This window comes from Copidosoma floridanum, unplaced genomic scaffold, assembly GCF_036245765.1.
Source record: "Copidosoma floridanum isolate Cflo_tuat_1 unplaced genomic scaffold, Cflo_Japanese_pri ptg000021l, whole genome shotgun sequence".
Classification (NCBI taxonomy): Eukaryota; Metazoa; Arthropoda; class Insecta; order Hymenoptera; family Encyrtidae; genus Copidosoma; species Copidosoma floridanum.
Genome location: NW_028321898.1, coordinates 17,072,594 through 17,086,709, shown reverse-complemented (window position 1 = coordinate 17,086,709; position 14,116 = coordinate 17,072,594). Strand labels below are relative to the sequence as shown.

General features: G+C 31.3%; 1 protein-coding gene across 1 annotated transcript in view; it reads left to right on the top strand.

Moving 5' to 3' along the window:
- The first annotated feature begins 2,197 nt into the window (after positions 1-2,197).
- LOC106642766 (peroxisomal leader peptide-processing protease) overlaps positions 2,198-14,116 on the top strand; it is a 97,112-nt gene continuing 85,193 nt past the window's right edge. The window contains exon 1 of the mRNA XM_089594546.1: positions 2,198-2,298. Within this exon, the coding sequence (XP_089450672.1) occupies positions 2,272-2,298 (27 nt within the window). The 5' untranslated portion in view covers positions 2,198-2,271. The remainder of the gene's footprint in view (positions 2,299-14,116) is intronic.

Genomic DNA, 14,116 nt, shown 5'->3' with positions numbered 1-14,116 from the left:
AATTGAAGTTAGAAAAAATTACTTATTTATACAGTTTTACGTGCGATAACGGCCTGTGTACGGCGGATTGCATAATTCAGGCGTTTCCACACCAGTTCGAAAAATCATATTATTTGATCTTTTACTTTTATTATTGTTTTGTAATAACTAAAAATACATAAACACACATTTTTATACAAAATTTACTATGTGAATGCAAGAAAATACGATGTACATGATATTTGTTGCATAAATTTTTTATAAAATACTATTTCTTATATTTTACGTTTTTTTGTTACTGGTGTGTAATCACTATCACTCTCGGTGTCATCTTCTATTTCGGCAAACAAGATGTCATCAGAATCGTCTTCTAATACTATATAATTAGGAAAAGCATTTTACTGTGAAGGTAAAAATTGTGCTAACATGGAAGACAGAATAGTGTCTCTTAGTGAAGATGAAGATGATAATGACATATACAGTACTCAGAACGTAGAGCATGAGCAAATTCAAATCCAGATGAGTGAATTAGTATTAGAAGACGATTCTGATGACATCTTGTTCGCCGAAATAGAAGATGACACCTAGAGTGATAGTGATCACACACCAGCAACAAAAAAACGTAAAATATAAGAAATAGTATTTTATAAAAAATTTATGCAACAAATATCATGTACATCGTATTTTCTTGCATTCACATAGTAAATTTTGTATAAAAATGTGTGTTTATGTATTTTTAGTTATTACAAAACAATAATAAAAGTAAAAGATCAAATAATATGATTTTTCGAACTGGTGTGGAAACGCCTGAATTATGCAATCCGCCGTACACAGGCCGTTATCGCACGTAAAACTGTATAAATAAGTAATTTTTTCTAACTTCAATTATTTGTTAAAAAATCTGTAAATCATATATTACAACAACAGATGCTATGTAGATACTATAATATTTTTTTCAAATCGAAAAAACCGATAGAAATTTAACAATTGCAAGAAACACTAAATTGTTAATAACTATAGTTAAAAACATCATATCGTAAAAATTTTTTTTTGTAAATTTGTGTAAAAATATACACTATTAGATGGAACTAGTTCTACTTCTCCACAATAAAAAATGATCGAGTAATGTTAATTTGTTAATATTGCAAAATTAAATTTTGTAAAAAAATCGGGGTAAAAATTGAAAAAATTAATTTTTTTTTTTTACAATATTGAAGTCCTTTGTATTCTAAATAAAATCCATTTTAAAGTTTCAGTCTAGCTCAATTTTAACGATCAGGACAATCAAATGAATTTTTTAATTAATTATAGTTTATTTACGTTATTTTTCATAATACAAGAAAAGCCTTGAGCATGGCTTAAGATCTCTATAAGAGCTATCGAATACTAAATTTTGAAGCATTTTCATCAAACATTATAAAAGTTATGGATGTTTCAAAATGACAATTTATAACGACGATTTTTGCACTTTTTTGCAATATAACTTCACGAAAAAAAGTCTTCCAATGATCTAATTTACACAGATTGGTAGATAATTAAATAACGAACAAAATATCTTTAGCTATTTTTGCAATCTGACAGCCACAAAAAAAGTTATATGAGAAAAACTAAGAAAAAAAATGGTAAATTTTTACTAATTGTTTAATAACAATTGAAGCCCGTGGTTTGGTTGGACAAAACTATTTTTCCATGTTTACAGACCATAATACGAAGCGATCTGCAAAGTTTGGACGCTATCTCCGATTTGTTCCTTATTGATTGCTTCAGCTACCGGACTATAGGCCTGCAAAGCAAAAAAAAGTTATATGGTACGGACCCTGTGCATATGCTTCTGTTTTTCACTGCGTAGGCCCTTTGACAGGAGCTGTTGGGTATGCCTTACTGACGAGTCCACCAACAACTTCGGGTCAAAACATGTTGGACCTGAGTGGCGGCCCAATATCGTGTGTATGGCGTATGGAAACAGCATAGAGAAAATATCCATAGGAAACTGTCACCGACCTAGTGTGTTTCACTGATGGATTCTAGAGACTACGTGTCTAAAGTAGTCTATATACTCTAGATTTATGAGATTTATGTGAATAGATTTTCATTATTTATACCAAGCCTCTTCGATTACTGTCATCTTACTGTGTAAGTATGTGTATTCGGTGTAGCCTTACTTGAACGAGTAGTGCTAGTTATTGAGATATTTGATTATAGCTATATAGTTATACAGTTAAAGAGAACGGCTATGAAAGAATGCTTAGTTCTTGAAACAAAAGTTAAAAAGGTTTTACGTAATAACAGCTAATGTTTTATGCTGAACATATTGCACAGGTTTTTATATAAATTTTTTCACAAATTTCTCTTTTTTTTTAAATGTATATTATCTGACATGTGTTACAATAAATTATAATACAAAATAATCAATTAACTTTGGTTTATTGTGAAATATTTTAAGTATTTAGTTAAGTGCTTTATCATCCAGCAGGATTATATATTATGCAATTAACGGAAAGCTTACAAAAATTTTGATTCATTATATTGTAACACTTATTCAATTGATATAATCAAAATCTAATAAAGTGTTTTATTAAAAATCGCTATTCCACAAGCTAACAAGCTTTATTTCATTACTCAAAATAAAGTAATTTACCACATTCTAGCTTCTATAGTTAGTTTTACAAACATGTACAATACTCTTACCTTAAGTAAATAATAATGAGTAACTTAGTAAAATATATATAACACCAGACAATCAGCGATCATGCTTCTGGTACCGTTCTCACATTATAAGCATTATTTAAAACTTATTTATAAAAGGTTAAAAGTCATTGCCTCATTAAAATAAGTGTATAATTAAAATTGTGAGTTATTATTTTATACATTGATAAAAAAATATGTAATACTCTAACCATAAACACAATCTTAATCTTCCAACATAAAGCAAATATCAAAACTACATAGTACAGACCATAGACATATAAGAAAAATAGACTGCTCGTTCTTATGTACGGCGCTGAAGCTTGTGCTTCTTGTGCTACTTACTTGTGCTTCAGCGTTGTACAGTGAAGGCCGATTAATTCGTTGAGCAGGAAATTCAAACATTTAATTCCCATTGGCTGATTCGTTCACATAACCTCTTTCACTAATCAATTTTATACTTCCCGCTCAACGAATTAAACGGACTCCACTGTACATAAGAACGAGCAGTCTATTTTTCTTATATGTCTATGGTACAGACGACAAATCGTTACCACGGATACATAGGGTGCGTTGCGTAAGCTCCAACAATTAATCTTTAAGTATGTCGGTATCCTAGATGACATTTAAGTTTAAGGGAAAAGTATGACATGTTATCTCTCTCACACTAATAAGTTATTTCTACATTGTCTAAATACTTAGATTAAACGGCCAGTGCTTACAGAACGCGTTCATATACATGCCCTTGGACATGCACGGTTAATAAATCAAGAGGTGAGGATTGTCGAAAATACTAACCAGCCACATATTGATAGAATTGTGAAACCTCATGATTCGTAGAGATCCTAAATATTTTTATCATATTTCATTTTGGTAAAGAGTTAAGTGGTGATTAAAATAATGCCATGTAGTTAATTTTATAAACCAGCCGCAATCTATACCATTGGATCATAATATAAAGTAATACCGAAGTGACGTTTGTGGCAAGATTAAAATTCATCTTCTATCTGAAATTGGACCTTCGAAAAAATAGATCCTCCCCCACACGAAAGCAAAACCAGTCATAACTTTGACAGTTAGTTTTTTACAATAATTAACAACTAGAACCAAAGTTAGGGCAGTTTCCGGATTTAATAAAAGGGAAAAATGACCGCTTATCTAATTGTATTTATAATAATTATCTAAGATTATAGATAATGTATTTCTAGATAAGATTAGCGTTAAATGAGCGATCATTTTCTCCCCTTTATTAAATCCAAAAATTTCTGTAGAATATATTTTAGTTATAAATTATCATATAAAACTAGCTGACAAAGTTGTGACTAGTTTTACTTTCGTGTGGCGAGAAGGATCCATTTTTTTGAAGGTCGATTTTCAGGTAGAAGATAAATTCTCGCCTTTCTGCAAATGGCACTTCTCTATCACTATTGACTTTGTAGCCGTTGGTCTAGGTGGCGGCTGCAGCCATGGTTTAGATTTTTGATCACCCTCGGGCCGCACTCTTGGGCGATAAAGGCACTTTCTTACTAAGTCAGTGCAGGACAAATTTATGAAACTGGACAAAAAAGGTGGATCAGATAAAACTCTAATCTCCATCGAAAATTAAAAGCATAAAATACAAGTATATAATTTAAGCTCATGCTATTCAATTCCAATAACCTTGTAAGGAACTTTAAAAAAACTCCATAACTACAAGTCTCTATAACCCAGTGAATCTCTAAATACATTATTAGGAAATTTTAGGTAAAAAAAATTTTATTCTCTGTGTATCGTAACAAAAAATATACGAAATATATATTTTATCTTTTTTTTTTGAAAACAAAAAATTATGAAATAGAGGAGTTCCAAAACATAGAATGAAATCATAACCGTCATAATTTTAAAGTAATCATAATACATTCCAAGACTTAGAAATGTTTTATCTTTGCCAGTTTCTGTATGAGGAAAAAAATTAGCCTGGAATATATGTATCAATAATCTACCTAACGGGCCAAAAAAGAATCCTTTTTTTTCCTTCACAATATCAAATTCACATCCTTGAAAATAAATTTTTGAAGCGCTTAGTAATTAAAAATTACTATTTATTATTGACAGTGACGTACACCTGCTCAACGGACATTGATTCCTTACGCGCGAAATTTGAAAGCTATTTCGTGATCATCTGAATGCCTAACATAACCTCTTGTATTGGTGATATTTAATTACACACGTAACGAATCAATGCCCATCTAGTGTGCAGCAAGTAACAGCGTAGTTTCCAACATACATACAGTCGTATTATCTGATAATGTTGGTATTTGTGCTGATGCGGTTATTGATAAGCATTTTTATCGATAATAGAAATTTCTTGTTGTTTCGCATTATATAAAATCATCGAATTAGTGAATTCTCTCTACTAACATTACACTGATTCCTACCTCATTTTCTACTTATCCTGCCACTATTTCGCAAATAGGAACATATTTATGCCCAGAGGGTGAGGGAATATCCAAACTTTCACCGAAGGGAAATTTAAAGGAAAAACTTTCTACGAAATAGCCAATCGAGGTATTGGCTCCGAGAATATACCTGATGGAGGGGCTAAAACGATATGCACCAGCGCCCATGGTGTCCATTGAGTAAAACACGGGGATTCACCAGGGCATCAAATGCACGTAGTTTGTAGACATCTTTAAATATTTAAAAAAATAAGCATTTAATGGTGATATATAAAGCGTAAAAATACTGAATTAAATTATTAGTAAGTGCCTTTACATCCCATATCAATCAGTGCTGGCATTCTATCATCACAGCCGTTAAAAGTTTGATGAACTCAAGCAAGAACTGTGCGTTGCGTCTGCTTAATCATATTATATAGCAACACTACTTATTAGCTATAAAAGCCTTTAAGGTCTTATTAAAGCTTTTTTCAAACTCAATATATAGCAACACTGAGAGCAAAACACTGAGCAGGGTAACACTGTAGTTCACCTAAATCCGTTGTTCCACCTAATACTCTGAAAGCGTGGAGGGGGTACCCTGTCCAGTTCCTCCCAAGTGCTAACGCTAAGGCGTGTTTGATTATTTGACTTCACATGTGACATATATATTTACAGTAATGTATATATATATTTATGTCATATTGTTGACAAGCCCAGCACAGCAGCCGACACGGTATTTAACTGCAGGATGCTGGTGCAAGTGATGCAAATTAATGGTCTGGATTCTGGATGTTTACGATGCATATACAGATGATAGAGATGTGCTTCGAATATTTATAAGTGTTATCAGATTAGATTGCGGATTCAGGTGCATAGCATATATGCTTAAAAATATATCAATTTCTGTATAAAACGTAAAAAGATTGCCATGCCTAACAATGATCTAATTAACATTGTCTTTTCAAAATATATTGAAGCTTTAGGAAAAATTGCGTTGATATCGTGTGATAGCTAAGTTTTGAGACCGGTGAAGATGAAGTGTCGCTGTACCCATAATACTCGGCTCTGCGCTGTTGGGAGAGTGGACGACAAATGCCAAATTCTTTGGTGATGATGTAATTGTCCAGAGAGCAATGTACTCCATGCAGCTAACTAATAAATCTACATGTATATATTTATTGTTAATGATATAGTATCTCAGAACAGTGTGTACTCATCAGTGAGTAAGAGTAAATGACCATTCATCACTTGAGTCAAGCTGAGAAAAAAACTGTATGCTGTTGCTAGTGCAAACATAATATTGATGTAGTTTTTATCGTAAACTTATGAATAAAACTCTTACAATACTATTTTTTTCTACTTTTCAAAAACGTTACTAAGTATTACTTTTCTTGATAATAGATGGAAAAAAAAACAATTCTTGAAAACTTTTTTTTTTTTTTTTTGCAAAATTCTTAGCTGTCAGGTATGTTCTAGCTATTTTTTAGACATTTTTATAGCTACAGTATAGGTGGTTTAGCTATAAGTATAGGTAAAAATGCAGCTAATTCTTATAGCTAACAATTTTTGACTGAGTACGATCAGTTTATGCTACAAAAAACGCTATTGAGGAATAATTAGCTTTCAGTTAGGTACTAATAAATTAATTTGATTACGAATTAAGTGTCCATGAAACTTGTTCCAGGGCAGAAAAAAAAAGTTTTCGTAGTACGTACGTAATACGATATGTAATGTTTTTAATGTAAAATCTTATCACTTGAACCTTAGCAGAGTAGATGATTGGAGGTGTACCGGAATCCAATCGTCTTTGACTATAGGGTGGGAGATCGCAGGTGTAGGGTAATTTGTATGATTATGATACCATACAGTACTTATATATAAGAGAAAGATATATTTAAGTAGTTAAATTTTTATTATTGTTTAATATCATAAGAATATTTACATGAGAAAAAAAAAAATTTAGTCATTAAGCGATTTTTCGAATTCGAAATCTACTTCGAAGGCCTCCATATTTTCAAAATCAATAACATTTTTTTAAATTTTCCGTGTAAAATCGATATTTGGTTTGATTGCAACACTTTCCCAACTTTTTATTACTTCCCATGTACTTAACAGCTGTTTGGAAGTTTTTTTACGTTCCACTTCTACCATTTGAATTAAAGATTTCATTAAATTATCAATAGGATGAACTTGGCTTGGGCAAGGAATTCTATATATTGACGGATATTTGGAAAAAATTCCGTCCACCACTTTATTAAAAACCGTATCATTATCATCCTCGATTACACTAATTGCTGACTTAGTGGGGGTCTCACAAATTTTATTTATAATTTCCACGGTTTTTTCGTGGTTTTCGTAGTCCTACAGACGTACATAGCCATGTCCTCCTTTGTCTTTTTGTAGGTAAATACAAATTATTTAGTAATCACACAAACTCAATGCACAACCCTTTGATTGCATATTAATCTTCTTTCAGCAGACAAGGAAGTGACTGTAGACAAAGGCGCAATCCACGTTATACAAGAGGAACAGAACATTGGTAGTGGTATAATAAAGGCGTCTGAAACCATTTATGATGGAGATTTAGTAATGAAATCTCGTGGTTAAATATTTATAATTAATTCTGACTATCCCATAATTCTTGATTCAGGAGAGCAGTATGACGGTTACGTCTTTGAAAAAGTAGGAGAAGAGTGGATCCTCACAACATGTTTGAAACGTGAAGACACACCAAGTGAGGTATTGCAATAAAAATCCTAGATTGGTTTTAGTAGCATCTAGATGTAAAATATGTAATTTAAAAACTATTAATATAAAACTTATTACCACTTCAATAATCAAAGAATATCATAGACTACATTGTACTATTTGTTAATTAAATGCAGTAAATTAAAAGTTACCGATTGTTGTTTTAATCAAATCTACGTAAGTACGTAAAAACTTAGCTATCACACGATATCAACGCAATTTTTCCTGAAGCTTCAATACATTTTGAAAAGACAATGTTAATTAGATCATTGTTAGGCATGGCAATCTTTTTACGTTTTATACAGAAATTGATATATTTTTAAGCATATATGCTATGCACCTGAATCCGCAATCTAATCTGATAACACTTATAAATATTCGAAGCACATCTCTATCATCTGTATATGCATCGTAAACATCCAGAATCCAGACCATTAGTTTGCATCACTTGCACCAGCATCCTGCAGTTAAATACCGTGTCGGCTGCTGTGCTGGGCTTGTCAACAATATGACATATATATATATATATATATATATATATATATATATATATATATATAATTTATATATATATACTAGTGGGGCTCACACCCCCCTGCGCGCAGTGCGCGCCAACCCCCCAACTTCCGAATATTGTGCATCAATACAAAGCAGTATCAATATAAAGTACAATTAGTAGTTTCGTAGATGCTAGATATGTAAGTCCAATGGAAGCAGCTTGGAGACTTCAAGAATATCCAATTTGTGGTAGAAGTCATACAGTTGTAAATCTAGCTGTTTATCTTGAAAATAAACAAAAACTCATATTTAAAGAAAATAATATAAAAAATGTAATAAAAAATTATTAAACACCCCTTACAGCTTGGTTTGAATTAAATAAAGTAGATGATTTTGCAAAATCGCTAAAATATGTTAACATTCCAGAACATTACATTTTTGACCATAAACTTAAAATTTGGAAAAAAAGGAAAGTTACACTGAAAAATATTGCTATAGGTAAATTAAACATAGTATCTCCAAAAGATCATGAACGTTTTTTTTTAAAACTTATTTTAAATAAATTACATGGGGCTACATCGTTTGAAGACGTTAAAAAACATAATGGAATAACATATAAAAATGTCAGGGATACTGCAATTGCAATGGGTTATAGAACATGATTCTGAAATCGACAATATTTTTGAAGAAGCCATAACAATTATGTTTCCATACCAGATGAGACAATTTTTTGCTTGGTATTTGACTTCAGAGAACATTCAAGGAGATAAAATATGGAATGAATATAAAAAATATTTTACGGAAGACTTTGATAATGATAATAATAATTGTGCTCTTCTACATATTAATCAAATTTTGGTATCGGAAGGTAAATCATGTGAGTCTTTTAGTTTACCAACACCAACCATTAGCAACTATATAAATAATTGCAATATTGAGGAAATATCTTTCAGTAAAAAAATGTTTGATATAATGTACACAAATTTAAATGAAAATCAAAGAAAAATTTTTAAAACTATTTGTGAACAAGATGAAAAAGTACATTTCATAGATGGTCCTGATGGATCCAGAAAAACCTACTTATATAAGACACTCATTTATTACTTTATTTCTAGAGGTAAAAATATTTTGTCAATGGCTTGGACAGGAATTGCATCTGTATTACTACCAAAAGGTATGACCAGTCATAGAACTTTTCGTTTACCTCTAGACTTAGATAATATTAAAAGTGCATTTTTAGAATTTGAAACTGAAAAAAAAAAATTAAGGGAAGTTAATTTAATAATATGGGACGAGGCTTCTATGATTCCAAAAAAAGCTCTAGAAATCGTTGATAGAACATTGAGAGACTTGTGTAATACAAAACTTTGCTTTGGTGATGAATTAATAGTATTAGAAGGAGATTTTCGACACATCCTTCTTCCAGTTATAAAAAACGGTAATAAAACTATAATAATAGAAGAAACTATTAAATCATCATTTTTATGGAACTTCTTCAAAATTTTAAGATAACAAAATAACATCCGTTCTAGTAATAACGAATTTTCAAAATTATTGTTAAGAATTGGTGAAGGGGACATAGAAACATTTAACATTCCTAAATCCTGTATAACAGATGATGTCTGTACCAAAATATTTGGTAATTACAGCAACTGTTTTGACAATAACGTGATACTAACTTTACATAATGAATAAACTTTTTTTTTAAACAATAAGATTTTAAGTAAATTACATGGGGAAACTAAAACTTATTACAGCATCGATACTGCAACGTATAAAGGTGTTGATAAATCAGATGATAATATTTATATAAATTTTCCCGTAGAAATGTTGAACAACATTCGTGACGGCTTGCCACCTCATGAACTTAAATTTAAAATAGGTACAATAGTAATGTTAATTCGAAATTTGAGTATATCAGATGGATTATGTAACGGTACAAGATTGCGAGTTACTAAATTACTGAAGTATAACGTAGAAGGCAAAATAGTAACAGGAGAAAAAATTGGTAATAAAGTTTTCATTCCAAGAATTAAATTAAATACTGGAAATACTTCATCATTACCTTTTATTTTATATAGAAAACAATTTCCATTAGTTGTAGCATTTGCTATGACTATAAATAAGTCTCAAGGTCAAAGTTTTGATGATGTGGGATTATATTAAAAAAAACCTCTATTTTCTCATGGTCAATTATACGTGGCTTTATCAAGATGCAAAAATAAAAATGGAATTTTTGTTCAAGTCGATAGAGAAAACAGTTTAGAGATTGAAAATATAGTTTGGAAAGAAATTTTTGAATATAACAATGTATCTAACATTCATAACATGATTTAATTATTATTTTTTTATGTATAGGTAAAATGTATTAGTTAATAATACATATTATGAATGTATATTGTGTTCGTCTATTGTACCAATTTCAGCATTAATTTAAAACAAAATAAAAATGGACGTAAGTCTTCGTGGTTTCATAAGGCTTTATAAGATGACTCATAAAGTGATGCGAAACTTTCATTGTTTATATTAATGATACTCTAAATTTAACTTAAGTTTATGTACGTAAAAAGAAGAATTGTGTCATAAAGGACTATATAAGTGATGATAATATAATAATTATGCGCACCAATATATGTGTATAATATATTATTTGGTTTCAAAATATTGTTAACTCCATTTAAATTGGTTATTAAACGTACTTAGTTGTATAAATAATGATGTTTTGCGCAACAACCCCCTATTAATCAATTTATGACTTTTAATTTCTTCTTGACGATGAAATAAATCATGGCAATAAGACAGTTTTGTCCAAAGATAGGTAAAGACGGTATGATCACGGTCAGGTTCCAAAAAAGTGGTGTGGGAAGGCAGTGGGGGCCATGAAAAAATTCATGGGGGTCAGTGGGAGGGCCATAGGGGGTAGGTGGGGGAAAGTGGGATGTTTTGAGAAAAAATACTATACAATATTTCCATGTGATTTGGTAGAAATGTGGTAATAGACTTTAACACATTGACAGGGCTGGCAAAATGCAACGTTACAAAATGCTAATAAAAAAAGTCAGCCCACCAAAAACTTTATGCTTACAAAGAAACCAAGGGATCCAGTAAATTGAAATACAATTGATTGTAGGGGAGACCGGGGCGAGATGGGTAACAAATTTTTTAAACTATTAGAACTTGTGTAATTTGAAAAAATTACTATACACTTTAACTTACAATACATTCTACGGAGTCTTAAAAATTGCGTTTGCTGCCACTGAGATCTAAAAAACAAATTTTTTTTTTTTAAAGTTACAAAATGTAACGGTTACTCAGTATACCCATTCCGCCTCAATCTTGGGGCGGTATGAGTGTAGCATCGAGGCGGTATGAGTCCATACATTTTAAATGGAGGCTAGATTTTTCTCAAATAAGTTATTTAATGTCTACAGTATGACCTTTAATTTACAAAAAATAATAGAATAAAGTTAGTAAAAGTTATAATGATATATTTTTTAAATATTTATTCAGAAAAATAGTAATATATTACATTCTCATATATTCTGATCATAAGTAACACATAAGTCTTTGGTTTTACTGTATGTGCATTTTAATATTTAAGTATTAAAATAATTTACTTATTAATAAGGCAAAACACAATCACAGTTGCTTTGAAATCTAGTAAACAAGCAACAAAAAATTATAATTTTTTTTAACTACAATAATTAAGGCACACAATAATACTGCTCGTTTCTTCCTAAAGCTCGAGTGTCTGAATTATAGGATTCGCTTGACATGGAATAATTTTTTAAAATTGCCTCTTACTGCTTTGGAAAGTTTAAAATACGCATTTCAGAACTTGGCATAGTCTGATTCAATGGAACTGTATTCGTAATATTTTGACCAACTTTTCGTTTCTTTGGCTCAGACTTAATGTTAGATGCTTTTCGTTTATTCTTATTTTCCTTCAGTTCATTTTCATATTCTACAGATGTTATAATGGCGGCTTTACCTCTAGTATTATTTTTTCGAGGCACCTAAACAAATTGTATAATCATCATTATATCAGCATATTATATCTTTAAACGTATTATTTAATATAAAATTTACCTTTGGTTTCTGCTGCACATTATCAACTTTACTTTGAAAGTACTTAAAAATTTCTGCATCAATGCATTTCTCAATACTTTTTACAATTGCTTTTTTAAGTTTTACAGCCTCTGGATATAAACTTATGTTGACTTTTTCTGTAGTAGTTGATACGTCCAATAATACATTAGTTGCGTCACAATCTGAGTGAATAATCGATGGTTCACTTGTGATTAGATTAGAAGATTGAAATGGCATTGTTGTCACGATACTTGTATCACCAGATATAACAATGGGAATATCAGATAAGTCCAGTGAAAGAAGTTCTTCTTGGTGCTCAATAAAACTAGATCGAACAGCTTGACTAGTTACATGATCCTTGGCTGACAACGTACTTGAACTTTTCACTGAAGTTGAACACTCTACTCTTGAGTTTGGTTGATCCGATAGTGTATGATTAAAGGTTTCAGTAATAGTGTTCATTACTGCATCATCTAAGCAAAAAATACAGATTGTAAATTTTATGTACAATGAAAAAACTTACTTGAATAATGTGAATCAATGTTACTGAACAATGTACCTGTATTTGTTTCTGGAGGTAAACATTCTACTTGTGAGTGTGGTTGTTTAGTTGCTGTGTGATTATACGTTTGAGAAATGGTATTTGTTACTGCATCTGAGTAAAAAATATAGATTGAAAATCATATATTAATAAAAATACCAAGCAAAATAAAGAGGCTCACTTACTTTCACCTGAGCTTGTGGTAGCAACACTACCAATGGATTTTGATGCTACAAAGTCATCTTCAGTGAATACTTCTGGATTAAAAGGAAAAATACCAGTCTTCCTGAATGCATTGACAGCAGTAGCCATACAAGAAGCTTTTAAAAATGCTGGAGTAAAAATTGAAAAAATATCTTTCAATCCTATGGTACACTGAGGATGATCTCTCATCCATTTATTTACCTCAGCAGTATAAAAATTGCTTAATGGCTTCATGTAAGATACATCCAGTGGCTGAATTTTGTGGGTACAGTGTGGGGGAAAGCAGATCATCACAACACCATTAGATTGAGCCAGTTTAATTGCATCAAGGTTCTTAACATGCGTTGCATGGCCATCTAATAGCAACAATACTGGGTTACTCGTACTTGCATTTGAGAAATGAATAAACCGTTCTAGCCACTTTGTAAATACTTTCTCTTCCATCCAGCCACTTCCATTAAACTCAGCCCATGCATCTTGCTGCTTGCCTTCCAAGTATCTTGGATTTTCATTCTTGCGAGGAAATATTAGCATCGGTGGCATATATTTCCCTGAGGCCGAAAAACATATACAGGCAGTCACAGTTGTGCCTCTTTCTGCAGAAACTTTCGAACCAACCTGTCTCTTGCCTTTTAATGCTAACACTTTTGCTTGGCTCTTAGGGTTGCAAGAAACACCTGTCTCATCTACATTGTAGATGTTTTGAGCATCAAAATCATACTGATCATATGCACTTTTCAGTATTTTATAAAATTCATCAATGCTACGTTTGTTAAAGCCACTTGCTCTAGCTGCAGATGTTGGCTCTGGTTTTCTGAGTGAGAGTTGAGGATTTCGTTTGAGAAAACCTTTAAACCAGTCTTCTCCAGCTAACTGAGTATCATTGTTGAAACGATTTGGTATATTTAAATTTTGAGCAAAGGTGTACGCTAGCCTTCGAACTTCCAATTGG